The 13301-nt window shown below is 40.6% G+C and overlaps 1 protein-coding gene across 1 annotated transcript; it reads right to left on the bottom strand.

Annotated features, from left to right (window-relative positions):
* Positions 1-220: 220 nt before the first annotated feature.
* si:dkey-234i14.6 (uncharacterized) lies at positions 221-13038 on the bottom strand. Its single transcript, XM_058644478.1, has 5 exons — positions 12386-13038; positions 7945-8121; positions 3615-3824; positions 2237-2450; positions 221-1319 (listed from the first exon to the last, which is right to left on the bottom strand). Exons 1-5 carry the CDS (start codon positions 12854-12856, stop codon positions 1141-1143), a joined length of 1251 nt encoding a protein of 416 aa, XP_058500461.1. The 5' UTR covers positions 12857-13038; the 3' UTR covers positions 221-1140.
* Positions 13039-13301: the final 263 nt, after the last annotated feature.

Here is a 13301-nt window from a genome sequence, read left to right as displayed (position 1 = left end):
GGTGTTTTGGTACTTAAGACAGGTCTTGAGACCACTTTTAAGGTCTCATCTCGGAAAATATGACACAGATTTGTTCTCTGTCTTGCCTTGGTCCCCTTCTCCTTCTTACATTAAGACTCAGTTGAGCTCCACAACTGATTTGTGATTGGATGCAAAACCAAAAACATAAGTAGACAGAATCTTCTGTTGTCGGATATCGGCTGATGTGAAATCTTAAAAAATATAGCTCCATGACGCACCACAGCCATAGTTAACATAACTCCTCCTCAAACACTGTTACAATTAAAAAAACAAACAAAACTCACTCATGAGTCACTGCACCTGTCCCTACATCACTGCCTTTGGTTTGCTATAGATGAGAAGTCTTCCCTGGATACAAACATACACAGAAAAGCTGTGCCACTTTATTTAAAATTGCTAAAGATGAGGAAATGAAGAGCTGACTCCAGCATTGAGGCTGCAGTACCACTGATAGAGGAAGAGGGAGACAGTGAGCATGACTGTGTTTGTGTACAGTATGTCGACAAAATGTGACCATAACAATGAAAACATTGCTTCTCTACATGTTTGTTGAGCAATAGTTTACATTAACATTCTGTACAAACACTGATAAATAGAGACGCACAGAGCTCCTCCCCTCCATACACAATTTTAGAGCAAACCCCAGCGTTTAAGAGCAAATAATACTGCTGAATTTTAATTTAATCATGTTTGTTATCATTCCGATTTGGCAAGTTGCTTAGTAACACATTCACATCCACAACACGGTGGACTTTGTGATTTTACTTGTAGAAACATCCTCTGTCCTTAGACCCTCTGAGAGGAACAAGGGAGACAAAGATTTTGATATAGACTCATCGTGCACTGGTCTAGGTCTTGACTCCGTCTTGACGCCTATAATCTTGGTCTTGTCTTGAAGTAGACGAGCAGTTCTCGAGTAGCTCTACTTGCTGAATCTCACAGAGACATATGGACACATGTTCGTGTCCATTATTCATCTGTTTACAACATATACTCCTACAGCTCATAACCGTTAGCGGTCCATTTCAGCAGCACACTCATGATTTATTGTAAACACAGCTTATCCACCAACACTTTTCACACGCTGGCGCCATGCACTCAGCAGGACGGTCTTCTATTTCATTCATACATAGATTCAGCTAGGCCGGTCTGCCTGAAGGCCTCAGCCACATGTCTGGAGTGCTGCATCTTAGCCGACAGTGCCTCTAAAATGTCGTTCTGGTCCACAGCAGTGGCTGTTCTGTAAATGAAAGATCCCATTGATTCCAGACCACGCATACCTAGATTCACCCCAAAACCTGAGAAGATGAAGAGACAGGAAAAGGGAAACATAGACTTAATCAAATAGATTTTACTATTGAAAAAACAAATGTATATGCTGAGAGATCTTGTTTTAATAGCCCATAGGTTTATTACTGTGAATTGGTGTAAGCCAAACCCACCTATTTTGGACCAATGCATACAGAAGATAGAGGATGTGAACTGTATGGAAAATATAACTTTAAAACTGCAATTTGGATTTATCTCGACAGATGGTCTTCAGAGCGGACCTGGAGTGCATTTGATTCTTTTTATTACATGAATACAGTAGGGGAAGAGCTGTATGTATAATGTCTAACCTATGATCTTGATGATGCAAACCTTCTTGTGAGGGAAATTGTTTTAATAAAAGTAAAATAAAAATCATGTTTGAGTTAGAAATATACAGCCTAGAAGTGTATCATGGTCCAGCAGAGGCTGTTATGAACAGCTTGGCTTTAGATCCATTTTGAATGCACTCTTGGCCCATTAGAAAAATAAGACATGGATTAACATGGACAAACATGGACTTTTTTTAATACGTTCATATTTGAACGTTTTTGTGAAAAGCGACACCGCTGATTCATGGTAAGACATTCTGTTCCTGATTTTGCAGAGAAAATACAAAACTGTAGCCTTGAAGTCATAGAACACAGCAGCACACCACGTACACACTGAGCAAGAAAGAAACAAAACCCAGTGAAGCTTCAGCTGAAAGGCCACAGAGTGCAGTAATGAGTCACACACAGAGAGAGAAATAGCTCTATTTTCCTGTTAATTTGAACCTTCGATATCATATCTCACTCCAGCCACTTGTACTTGTATTACAGCAAATGAGCTAATATACTGCATTTTAAGAAAAACATCTTTTCCATTTCTCAGCTCTGCATAAGCTTGGTACTTCACAGAGCCGTACCTGTGTCAAAGTTGAGGACACGTGCTGCTTCTCCCTCCACAGTCACCGCCACGTTGTCCCCTTCGATGTAAGCAGCGCTGATGCGTCTGTGCGACAGCTGAATCTCAAAGAGCCGTCGGCTGCACTGCATGTGGTGGCATGTGACGTCGCTGAGGCGAGGCTCGATGTCCGTCTTATAGGCGTTAAAGGACTGGTGGAAAATGTTCTTCATGATCTGGGCAGCAAAACAGACAACAACGACTGTTACAATATATTGTTTTATAGTTTACAACACCATTTAAAGCAGGGGTCTCATACTCAACTGATCTAGGGGCCACTGAGTTTCTTGTTTGGCCAGTAAGGGGCCGGTCAAGTGAAAAATTGAAATAATAATATTTATCACGATAGTTGAAGTGTTTTGATATAGAATGATCATAGTTCACAATATAAATGTATTTATGATACAAAAAACATACAGAAATAACTCATTTTAACTTGATATTAAATGGCGGGTCGTATTAATTCATTGGGGGGGTTGCATGTGGCCCATGAGCCACGAGTTTGAGACCTCTAATTTAAAGACCATGGCACAATTACATAATAACTACAGTTACACACATGTGAATGCTCTAATAAACACACTACAATGGAAAGCAACAGGTTAAAAACATTGTGAATTTGGTCACTTTAAAGATCCACTGAATTAGTGACATCTAATGGTGAAACTTTAGATTACATAAAATTAACACATCTGTCATTTAAATGAAGGGTTCTTCATTTCCAGCATCTAAAATGTGATTTTCATCTAAAAGAACAGATCTTGTGATTTCTAATTGGTATAAGATATTTTATTTTATAGCTGCATTTGTAAGTGTACACTAAGTATTATATTTTGCTGCATCCTTTCTTCAGTGTATACCAAAGAAATTGTAGGTTCCGCAATGACTCATAAAAGCTTGTCATTTTACGAGGATGCATTAAAGCTGGAGCTGAAACCGTGTCCACAGATTGCTGTGTGCCTGCTCATTGATTTGACAGTAATTGTGGGTATTGAGTGACAAAGCCTTTCTCCGGCTTTGTTGATTTGTCCCGCTGCTCTGCTCCTCTTCGACCCATACTTGCACAGTCATCTGTTACCAAGTAACAGTGCATCTGTATGGCCACCCACATAGCAACACGCATTCCAAGGACCATCTTGCTCCATACCTGTGTGCACTGCACACGCTGCGACTCCAGACCACACGTCATCAGAGAAGAGCTTGACGTAAGAGACATTTTGTTTACCAGTTTGTAACAGCAGGGTACACCTTCAGACAGTAGTGGACTCCCTCTCTATTGCTGCCACTTGCTTGAAAAAGCTGTGAAACCAAAGTCATTAAAAAGGGTACAAGATTCTTACAGAGGAGTTTGCTGTGTGCCTGAGGAAGCGAACCATCTTGGTGTCGGAGGTCGGGCAGACGAGGGCCATGTAGCGGTTTCTGAAGGTGCCGTAGATCTTCAAGTGAAAGCCAGGTTTGGACGTCGGGTTTCGATGCTCTCGGAAAGCCTCCACACCGTAGGCGGACAGGTCAAAGTAGAGACTGTGGGCTCGGATCTCAGGTGTGGGAACCTGAAGTGAAAAGAGAGGGGGGAGACAAAGGAAACCTCATAGTGACATCCATCCTAAGTGATCTGATCATAAAAACACATTGGGAGGTGGTCTGATGACACATGAAGCACATGAATTAGTGAACATGCATGAACACGATCCATCCTCAGGATGAATTAGAGACCACTGTCGTCGTCTGATCTGCGGACATTTCATTTTTGATCATTTATTTGCAGCCACCACCACAACAACATAACACTGATTTCTTTTCTCTAATGGTTCAAATGTATTTCATGTTACAGTGGCATGAGTATAGCTTTGATTTACTTGAGCTTCTCTAATCCCTTTTCTCTCTTTCTGTCACTCGTGCACACACACACTGTCAGATCTGTTAAACACAGTCAAAGGACATGTGATATGAGGACATGTGGTCACAGGAGACACAACAGACCCAACTTAGTGTTATCCACATGTGATATAACCTCTGAGGTCTGATCAGGGCCAATTACAAAACTTTCAGACATAAAAAGGATTGATATCATCATTTATTTGGGCCCAAGCACTCGAGCGAAGTTGAAACTATACATTTTGAGGGCCTATACATGCTCAAAAACTCACTAAACCTTGCACATGTCGAGAAAATGTACATGTTTTAAAGGTCATGCACACAGGGGTGGCAAAATTAATTGGTGTCACACCTTTAACTTCACCCCTTGGGCTGAGTTTGACCTACACGCATGAAATTCTGTGCACAAATTAATCATGTCAAAAAAAAGTCTTAAGAAAGAAAGTTTTAAAACTCCAAGCCCAACAGGAAGTTAGCCATTTGAATCCAGCAACCATGTTCATTAAGTCTATATACTGTAAAAGTCAATGTTCAGTTAAAGTCACAGCGTCACCTACTAGCAATAATAAATAACCCTTGTATGTATGTTTTCATGAGGTATGAAAATGTGAGTGAATATGGGTGTGAATGGCAAAACTGTAGTGTACAGCAGCTTTGAGTGGTCAAGTCTAGAAAAGCACTATATAAATACAGACCATTTACCTCTGAAAATGAGCTAAAATACACATCTATACATCGATCATTTGTATCTTGAAATGCAGTTTATAAATTAAAAGTCTGGATGTAGCCCTCTTGTTAACGATATAGTATCTTCACAGTCTAATTCATACAATACAGTGCATGCATGCTGAGCTGTGCATGTAGTGAAAGAACACAACCTTAACACCATGTCTGCCTGTGAGGCTGTTGTCACTTGAGCAAAGATTAAGAATGGCTTGTTTCTCATTCACTGGCAGTGCCTGCCGCTTTTCCCTAAAGCCAAAATTGATCAATTTTCTTTTCAATCACATAAACCAGCCAAGGGTGATGAAACAGCGTTTAGTGCAGTGGAGGTAGACAGTGAGGGAGAAGAGCAGCGACTGAGAGAGGATGGAGGAGACAGTAGGGCTGACCAGGTCATATCCTGAGAGGTAAATTCAATCACTACAGGAAACAGTTGCAGAGAAGAGCGTACAATAAAAGGCAGCCTCAGCCTCACGGGCAGCTGTGTTTGTGTCCAGTGTTGGTCAGATATTCACCTGAGAGCTCTTTACGTCAGCCTGTTTATTTGTTTATCCTCAGTAATCGTGACTGTTATTCAGTTTGTATTTGATTCTATATCCCACTCTTTAGAATCTTAAATCTTAGAGAGTATCACACAGCCAAAGAAAGAAGAAGTTAAATTGTTTTTGGGGGCATTTTAGACGTGATTACTCTCTGGAAGAGCTCCATATCTGTCTCCTGTTTAATGGGTCTCTTAGAAACACTGAGCCATGACTCAGAGAACCATCTGCCTATATAATGACAAGCGTCCTCTGGTGTGAAAAACATTGCAGCTGATGTATTGATATCTTCATTCATATTCAGCCAGCAGGGAACAAATTATTAGTGTGACCAGGGGGGATGTAATGAGTCAAAGCTTTATCGTGGCCATTACCTGCTTCCGATTCAGTGAGTAAATCAAAGAATGACCACTGATCAAACAGGCTGCCCATTGGAACATGACTGTTTATATGAGATCCACACATGGTGCTCAGCTGCTGGTGTGAGATCCACATCACTGTTTGCTCACATCAGCTTTATGAGGCCAAATAAAATCACGTCCACGGCAATATCCTGGTCCTGCCCTGTTCACAAACATCAAACGGTAGATCATTACCTCTGTGTGTGTGCACAGGAGTAAATGCATTAGTGCACATTAGTGTAGAATATAGGTCCGTGCAATATTCACCATAATACTGTTTTTACATGGTGAAGAAATGTCATATTTCACTGGACCAAATTGTCCATGTTTAATTCAAAAACGTTTCTTTACTTTCTTCTCTTTTGAGTGACCGTCCAGTAACTGAAGGCTCTATGTGGAAGTATCCTTGAGCAAGATACTGAACCCCTAATTGCTCCCCGGGAACTGTTCAGTAGCTGCTCACTGCTCTTTAATTCTAAGAAGGTTCTCAGCAGAGGAGCAATCATTTCTCTACGGGGACAATGAAGTACAATTATTATTATTTATAAGCTTGTTTAGAGTTCAGGGGCTTTAATTGTACGCATGAGCAGATCGTTCAAATGTGTCTTTCTATTTACAGATTCCTTTTGAATTCAACTCAGTGGCTTTTATTTTGAAGGTCTGTATGAAATACAATCATGAATAGAAATGTCCCTGGAATATTGTTATAAATTGAAGCCTATACCAACCACTAGTATAGATACATGAACAACTAAACACTGAGATCACTTCACTGGTTTCCAGTCAAATGCATGATTGATTTCATTGATTTAAAGATACAGTATATACAGAGGCTATAAGAATGTGCAATATAGAGTGTCTAGAGGGTCTCAAACTCAAATGACCTGTGGGCCGCTGACTGTCTCGTCTGGTCAGTCGGGGGCCAGTCAAGTAAAAAAAAAAGACCAACTTTTTTGGGAAAAGCAAACTGGTGGATGTTATGAGCTCAAAATGACATATCAATATGCTGTATTCATTCCTTTTTTTATATGTACTCTTGCCTCATGTGAGCTTTTCTGTCTTTTATCCATTGTTCTGTACAGCACTTTGGTCCACTGTGTTTGTTTTGTGCTTTACAAATAAAGTTGGATTGGATTGGATCATTTCAAAATATAAGTGCTTGTTTTAATATGCAACAATAAAAAAAACATATTTATGATGTAAAATTAATCTATTAATTTCAAAATAAAAACATATAGAAATGACTAGTTACAACTTGATATTGTTTGGAGGGCCACATGAAATCGATTAGAGGGCCACATGTGGCCCCCGGGCCGCCAGTTTGAGACCCCTGACCTAGACAATCTGATGAAAAACTATATAAACACACCTGAGCAAAAAGTACTAAAAATGTTTAAAAATTGTATAGAATTTGTGAAATTTGGGCAGTTCAAAGTTTACTTGGCTGGTTTTTATGAACAAAAAGACAAGAAAAAAACGCTCTATTTTGTGATTTCTGTGTCGTGGTGGGGTTTCTTGAGAAAAATCAACTAAGTTATCTTGATACATCAGCTAAAGTTGCAACAAAAAGTAATAAAGAGTTGAAGCCGTTGTCCTTCAGATCAAAAAGTATTTAATTCTGGATCCACAACCAAACACCAAGATGAGCACACAGCAGGATGCTGTGATACTGACCTTACAGTCGCTGAGTGTCCCTTATTTATGCAGTAAAAGTAGGTCATCTGTGGGGGAGGGGTTTTTCCCCTCCTACTCCAATTGGTTACTTTTATTGTTACGTAAACATTCCTTGACAATTGTACATTGATTGGTCACTTTGATTGTCATTCAGCAGTTTTGGGAACATTTTAGGTACTCCCCAAGCACGTGCAGTATACCTCCTGTCCTTGGGTGCTTTCCATCATCTTGTAACACACGAACATGGCCTTTAAATGAACCTGTCGTGGCCTTCGAGTGAACCTTATCAGATGCTCTTTTTTGCACATTAACATTGTAGAATACCACAAAAATAATTTTTTAAAGACTGAATATGTGACCTATAAACACACCCCCAGGATGTCCATATAAGAGTTGTACATTAGTCCTCTGAAATCATGGAAACCAGACCGTGTGTGTGTGTGTGTGTGTGTGCTAACCTGTCTCTGGTCTAGTCTCTCTATAGTTGCGTTAGCTCCATAGGCGTGGCAGGACTCCACCGTGTAGTCAGAGCTGATGCCCAGCACTGAGCAGGAGTCACCACACGACCCATCAGCCACCACGATCACACTTGGCCATTCCTTGCGGGGGATGCGACGCAGATATTCTTCAGTGAACTACAGGAACAGAGGTAACAGGATTATTCTCTCTTAGACATCACTGTTTTGTGTAACGTTAGTTTAAATGTTCATAGTATCAACACACAGTTAGTTACTGTGCTGAGGCGGAACTTAAAAATACTAAATTCCGAAATCGCCGGATGTGGGTGGAATCGTTGTCGCGAAACATCAGGGAAATTATTAAACTATATTAATCATTTAATCATTAATCATGATCATATATTGTCCGTATGTTCATAAAAAGCTAATCTTTACAACATTAAACTTGGAGCTCTCTCTTTACTTGCTCCATGTGCTTCTTCCACCTCATCTACTCAGACTTTGTTTTATATTTATTTACACACTGCAGCATTAATATTGTTTTTTGCATTTTGAAATACAGATTCAGGTATAAGTTTGGAAGTATTTATTTTTGAAATTTGAAAATTGACAAACATTTACGTAAAGTTTCCTCCTGGTGAACTGTCCCTACATGTGCTGTATAGAAAATGTCCATCTCAGTGATAGAAAGTGATGCTGTGGTTTAAAGGGCGTCCCTGTAAACCTGTGTGAGAATGTGGGAAATGTTCCCAAAACTGTATGATTTTGGACTGTGGGAGGAAACTGGAGATGCAAACTCCATGCAGAGAGGCCCTTGTTCAGACCGGGTCACAAACCCGGGTTTTCTTGCTGCAAAGGCAAGAGTGCGCACTTACAACTGGGAGGGGAAAAAAAATACAGACAAGTCTGCCTTAAGTGTACCTTTTTACCCTTTAAATTGCCCGCCCCTGCCCTTCCAAATGTCTGTGTACGTTAATGAGTTACTATATGAGGTAATGTGTTTTTTGTCAATATATTTTGTCTATAATATAATCCAACATTCAATAAAACAATTGACCAGAGAAGTAGAAGTGAAAACCAATAGAGAGAAACAAATTTTTCCATTAATCTGCGTTGTGACAGTGACTGATTAAAAAGGCGTCTCAAAGTCTGAGAGCTGAGAAACGGCTGAGAGCTTCATGTTTAATTCATTCACACTGCAGTGACCAGGTGATTTAAAAAAAAACAAAAAAATCCTTTTTACTTTGTCAGACCTTTGAAGGCTGACAAGGTAAAGAGGGGAAAAAGGTAATCAGGTGCAGTGTGTCTGTCTAATCAAGTGGAAATAGAGATCTGCAGGAGCACTAAGTGGAAGTGAAGTTAGTTTGTGATCAAAGACTCTCTCTTGACCTTGTCTTTCATCTCACTAAGTCCTGATGAGTCACTGGACACAAGAGAGGAAAGCTGCAGTTACTGCGAGTCAAACTGGAGCCGAGGAGAGGGAAAGAGCCAGAGAGGAGCGTCACAGAAATCACAACATACATTATCTCACAGTACTTTACCTTGTAGGACACAGTGAACAAGCACAAAGAAATCCCTCACCTTTAACAGGAAGAAATGTGACAAAACCACACTCAAAGATTCAATTTTGAGGTAAAAATAAAAAATTATACTGATATCAGTTTTATTCATAATGTGACAATAACATTAGCAGCAGCAACAAGTGGACATTTGAGATAGTCCTGATAGCTACTATATAATGAATGGTATGGAGGGGGAAAAACACAATTACACAGGATGCAATAAAAGCTCTGTCACCATATTATCCTCTGAGATACTGACACTTTTTTATCACTTAAACAGTGATAAAAATAGACTCTGCATGTTTCCAGCCACAATACAAATATCCACCAGACATTTAATCCTTCTTTTTCTTCTTTATTTTATTATCATTATGTCTTTGCTCTAGATCAGACGGGGATGAATTACTGAATGAATATTTACTGTGCTATAGTTTAAAATAAGATGGAGCATTACCACATGAGATAACGATAACATTTCATCTACTTTTCTCTAATACGAGGATGAAAATTAAAATAAAAGAATGTTTTTGTTTCTAACATTTATGTATTACATTTTAAAACGACAGCACAGAACAGAACGATCAAAAACACTTCATTTGCACTTCAAACACTTCATATGTGATTTGCCTATTGCATTGTTTCAAATTTTAATATGAAATGATTCATTGTTCATCCATATATACAGTATGTATATATATATATGTATATATATATATATATATACACATATGTAGGAGACACCCTTCAAAACCTCACACTGGTTGGAAATCCCTTTGAATCAAATAATACAATTTGGAAACGGTGTTATTTTGATGATATAAGACTTGGATTGGAACTTGTTGACCACAAATCGGGCTTTTACTTCCCACTGCTTGTCCTCGGGCATGAGGTCAGCTTATATAACAGGTCAGTTGATCTGACGTGCCTGTATTCACTCTGATAGTATACATGAGAAAATGGTGTAGACCTGCAGTCTGATTTTAAACTGATTGCTCCTGGAATAGAGCTGCTATTTGTGGTGCTTCGAGGGCAAAGTGGCTCATATTGAATGCAAGAAAAAAAAGTGAAAAGGCTTTTTAAATGTCAGAAGAGGACGGCGTGTGTTTGACTCAGGAGACTGAGAGCAGACAGCTCGTGTCTCCATGGCTGCTCAGAGCTCTCTTTTCCTCGACTGCTGGAACTAAGAGAGGATCAAATGTTGACAGCTTAAAGAGACACAGCTTTTAAAAGATTAAGACTGTCATACATACACTGTTCTCAGATCAGCAGCATCTGTAAAGGATCCCAGATGTTTCTTTTAAGAGGTTAAAGAATTTAAAAAAAAATGGATTCAATTGATTTTAAATCATCAATCTTGTCAAGTTTCATTTTCGTTTTTAAAACTCTGTTTCCACAATCGCTCAAAGGAGGAACTTCTATCATAAACTGTATGACATATAGCAGTAATACTGTAGATATAGCAGTAATACTGTAGAGCATGACTGTTCTGTTGGTTTAGAGGGACAGATAGACAGACAACATTAAGTTGTGAAGTGAACGTGAAATCATTTCTTACCTTTACACCACCTATGCCGCCAATTTATTTGGACATTAAACACAAAGTTATTATATTTTCAAAAGTGGTCAATATTCATTTGACTTTCTCAACTGAAATGACCTTCAAAATGTGAAGCCTGTTCTGTACCAATGCTGTTCACATGCACATATATCTATATCTATATGTATACATATATATACTGTATATATGTATACATAGCATATCTCAGGCAATTCGTCTCCTCACCAGATGTTTTCAGAAAAAGTGAAGATGGTGGAGAGATGTTGTGAGCCAGGGTGATGAAGCTAATTGGAGAGCATATTACTGGATCATTAAGTAAATTGGACCCTCTAAATTGACCATAGGTGTGAATGTGAGAGTGAATGGTTGTTTGTGTCCCTGTGATGGACTGGCAAACTGTCCAGGGTGTGACCCCACCTATCGCCCTATGTCAGCTGAGATATTGCACAGCACCCCTCACGCAACCCTCCTGTGGAGGATGAAGGAGTACAAAAATGGATGGATTACTGGATCACCAAAGATCCTGAGGGCAGCAGAGGTGGATCACTGCTACAAAACACACTCAAAGTCGGAGTAGATGATGGAGTGATGGGAACCAACAGACAACTGATTCTGCTTGTAGAGTGATCACTTCAACCCAGGTACTGTTGTTATTAAGCACAGTGCTGAAGTTTGCATCCAGATTCACATCTTCAACCAAACCCTGTAGAGGCGAGGCGAGGCGAGGTGGTACTATGTAGTGGAAAAGTGTATGTAGTATGTCGCATGCAAAACTCTAACATGAGAGTCAAGCCCATGTCAATCACACCAAAGTATAATGTTTTAACCACTAAGCTAACTGCTAGTCGAAACCTCATCAAAGCTACTTGATGACGACACACCCAAGGTACCAGATTGGTGTTATTTATACTACCACTAGGGGGCGCCTGTTTAAAAAAAACGTACCAATAAGTTGTATTTCCTGCATGTGACCCATCATTATGTTAGGTTAGTTATGTTATACTGGAGGACAGTCTCCCGCCTGCTGCTGCACTGCTGCTGCATACACACAAACGCTCCCTCAGTCAGGCCTGATAGTATTCATTGATAGAGCCTGTTTTCACATTAATATTTGTTAGTATTTTTTAAAGTGATGCACTGCAGCTTTAAATGACTTCACTTAAAACTGCTAGAGTTAAAGTCATGTCAAAGTCTCAGGATATAACAGGTTTAATTGTAAAATGAGAGTTAAGTTTTACAACTTAACCGTCTGTGTTGAAATGTAGTGTGGTGTTGCGTTGACTTGTGTTTTTAAAGACAGCAGGGGAAGTTTGAGTGCTACCTTTGTTCCCAGCTGCACCTTCACGTCCACCTGCTGTCGCTTCTGCTCCAGGATGCTCAGCAGATATTCCTGAAACACGCCGATCCTGGTGAAGAAGTGGTCGTTGTGCCAGCAGCCCTCCATGTTGTCAAAGTCCACGCCGAGTCCCAGCAGGAACTTCACGCTGCGTGGATCCAGAGCGATCTGCTGGGGCCGGCAGAGCAGCGCGCTCCGGTACCGCTCATCCAGCACGGTCAGTTTCAGCACCTTCCCGGAGCGGACAGCTACCAGCGCCGCCGTCAGACCCACGGGACCCGAGCCCACGATGAGCACCGAGATCCTGGCCCGCCACTGTCTGATGCCGTCCAGACTCACTTTGACCAGCACGTACACGACCACGGCCAGCAGAGTGCTGAGAGCCGTGTCACAGGCGAGAGCGCGATACTTTTCCTCCGCGGTGTCTCCGCTGTTTTCCGCCTGCAGTCCGTCCATGCTGACAACTGATGACCGAGTCCTCCACCGATCAATCAGCTGAGACCCCTCTCATCATCCTCATCATCATCATCATCAACAACAACAACAAAAACAACAACTACACCGTCACTGACGGAGGAGGATTTACATCCACAGGCACAGGACAGAGCAGCTGAGCTGCGACTTCATCATGATGATGCTCCCTCCTCTGCAAGTTCTCTCTCTCTCTCCCTCTCTCTCTCTCTCTCTCTCTGTGTGTGTGTGTGTGTGTGTGTGTGAGAGAGAGAGAGAGAGAGAGAGAGAGGTCCAAAAAAACGTACAAACCTTTCTCTGTGAGGACATTTTGACCTTGTGGGGACATTTGGTCTGGGCCCTACCACTGTGACTTTTTGGGGTCCTGAACAATTAAGGTAAGGGTAGGGATAAGGGTAAGGGGCTAGGGAATGCATTAAAATCCTTAATC

Source organism: Solea solea, chromosome 12 (assembly GCF_958295425.1).
Source record: "Solea solea chromosome 12, fSolSol10.1, whole genome shotgun sequence".
NCBI lineage: Eukaryota > Metazoa > Chordata > Actinopteri > Pleuronectiformes > Soleidae > Solea > Solea solea.
The sequence above is the reverse complement of the archived record's forward strand: the minus strand, read 5'-3'. Positions and strand labels throughout refer to the sequence as shown.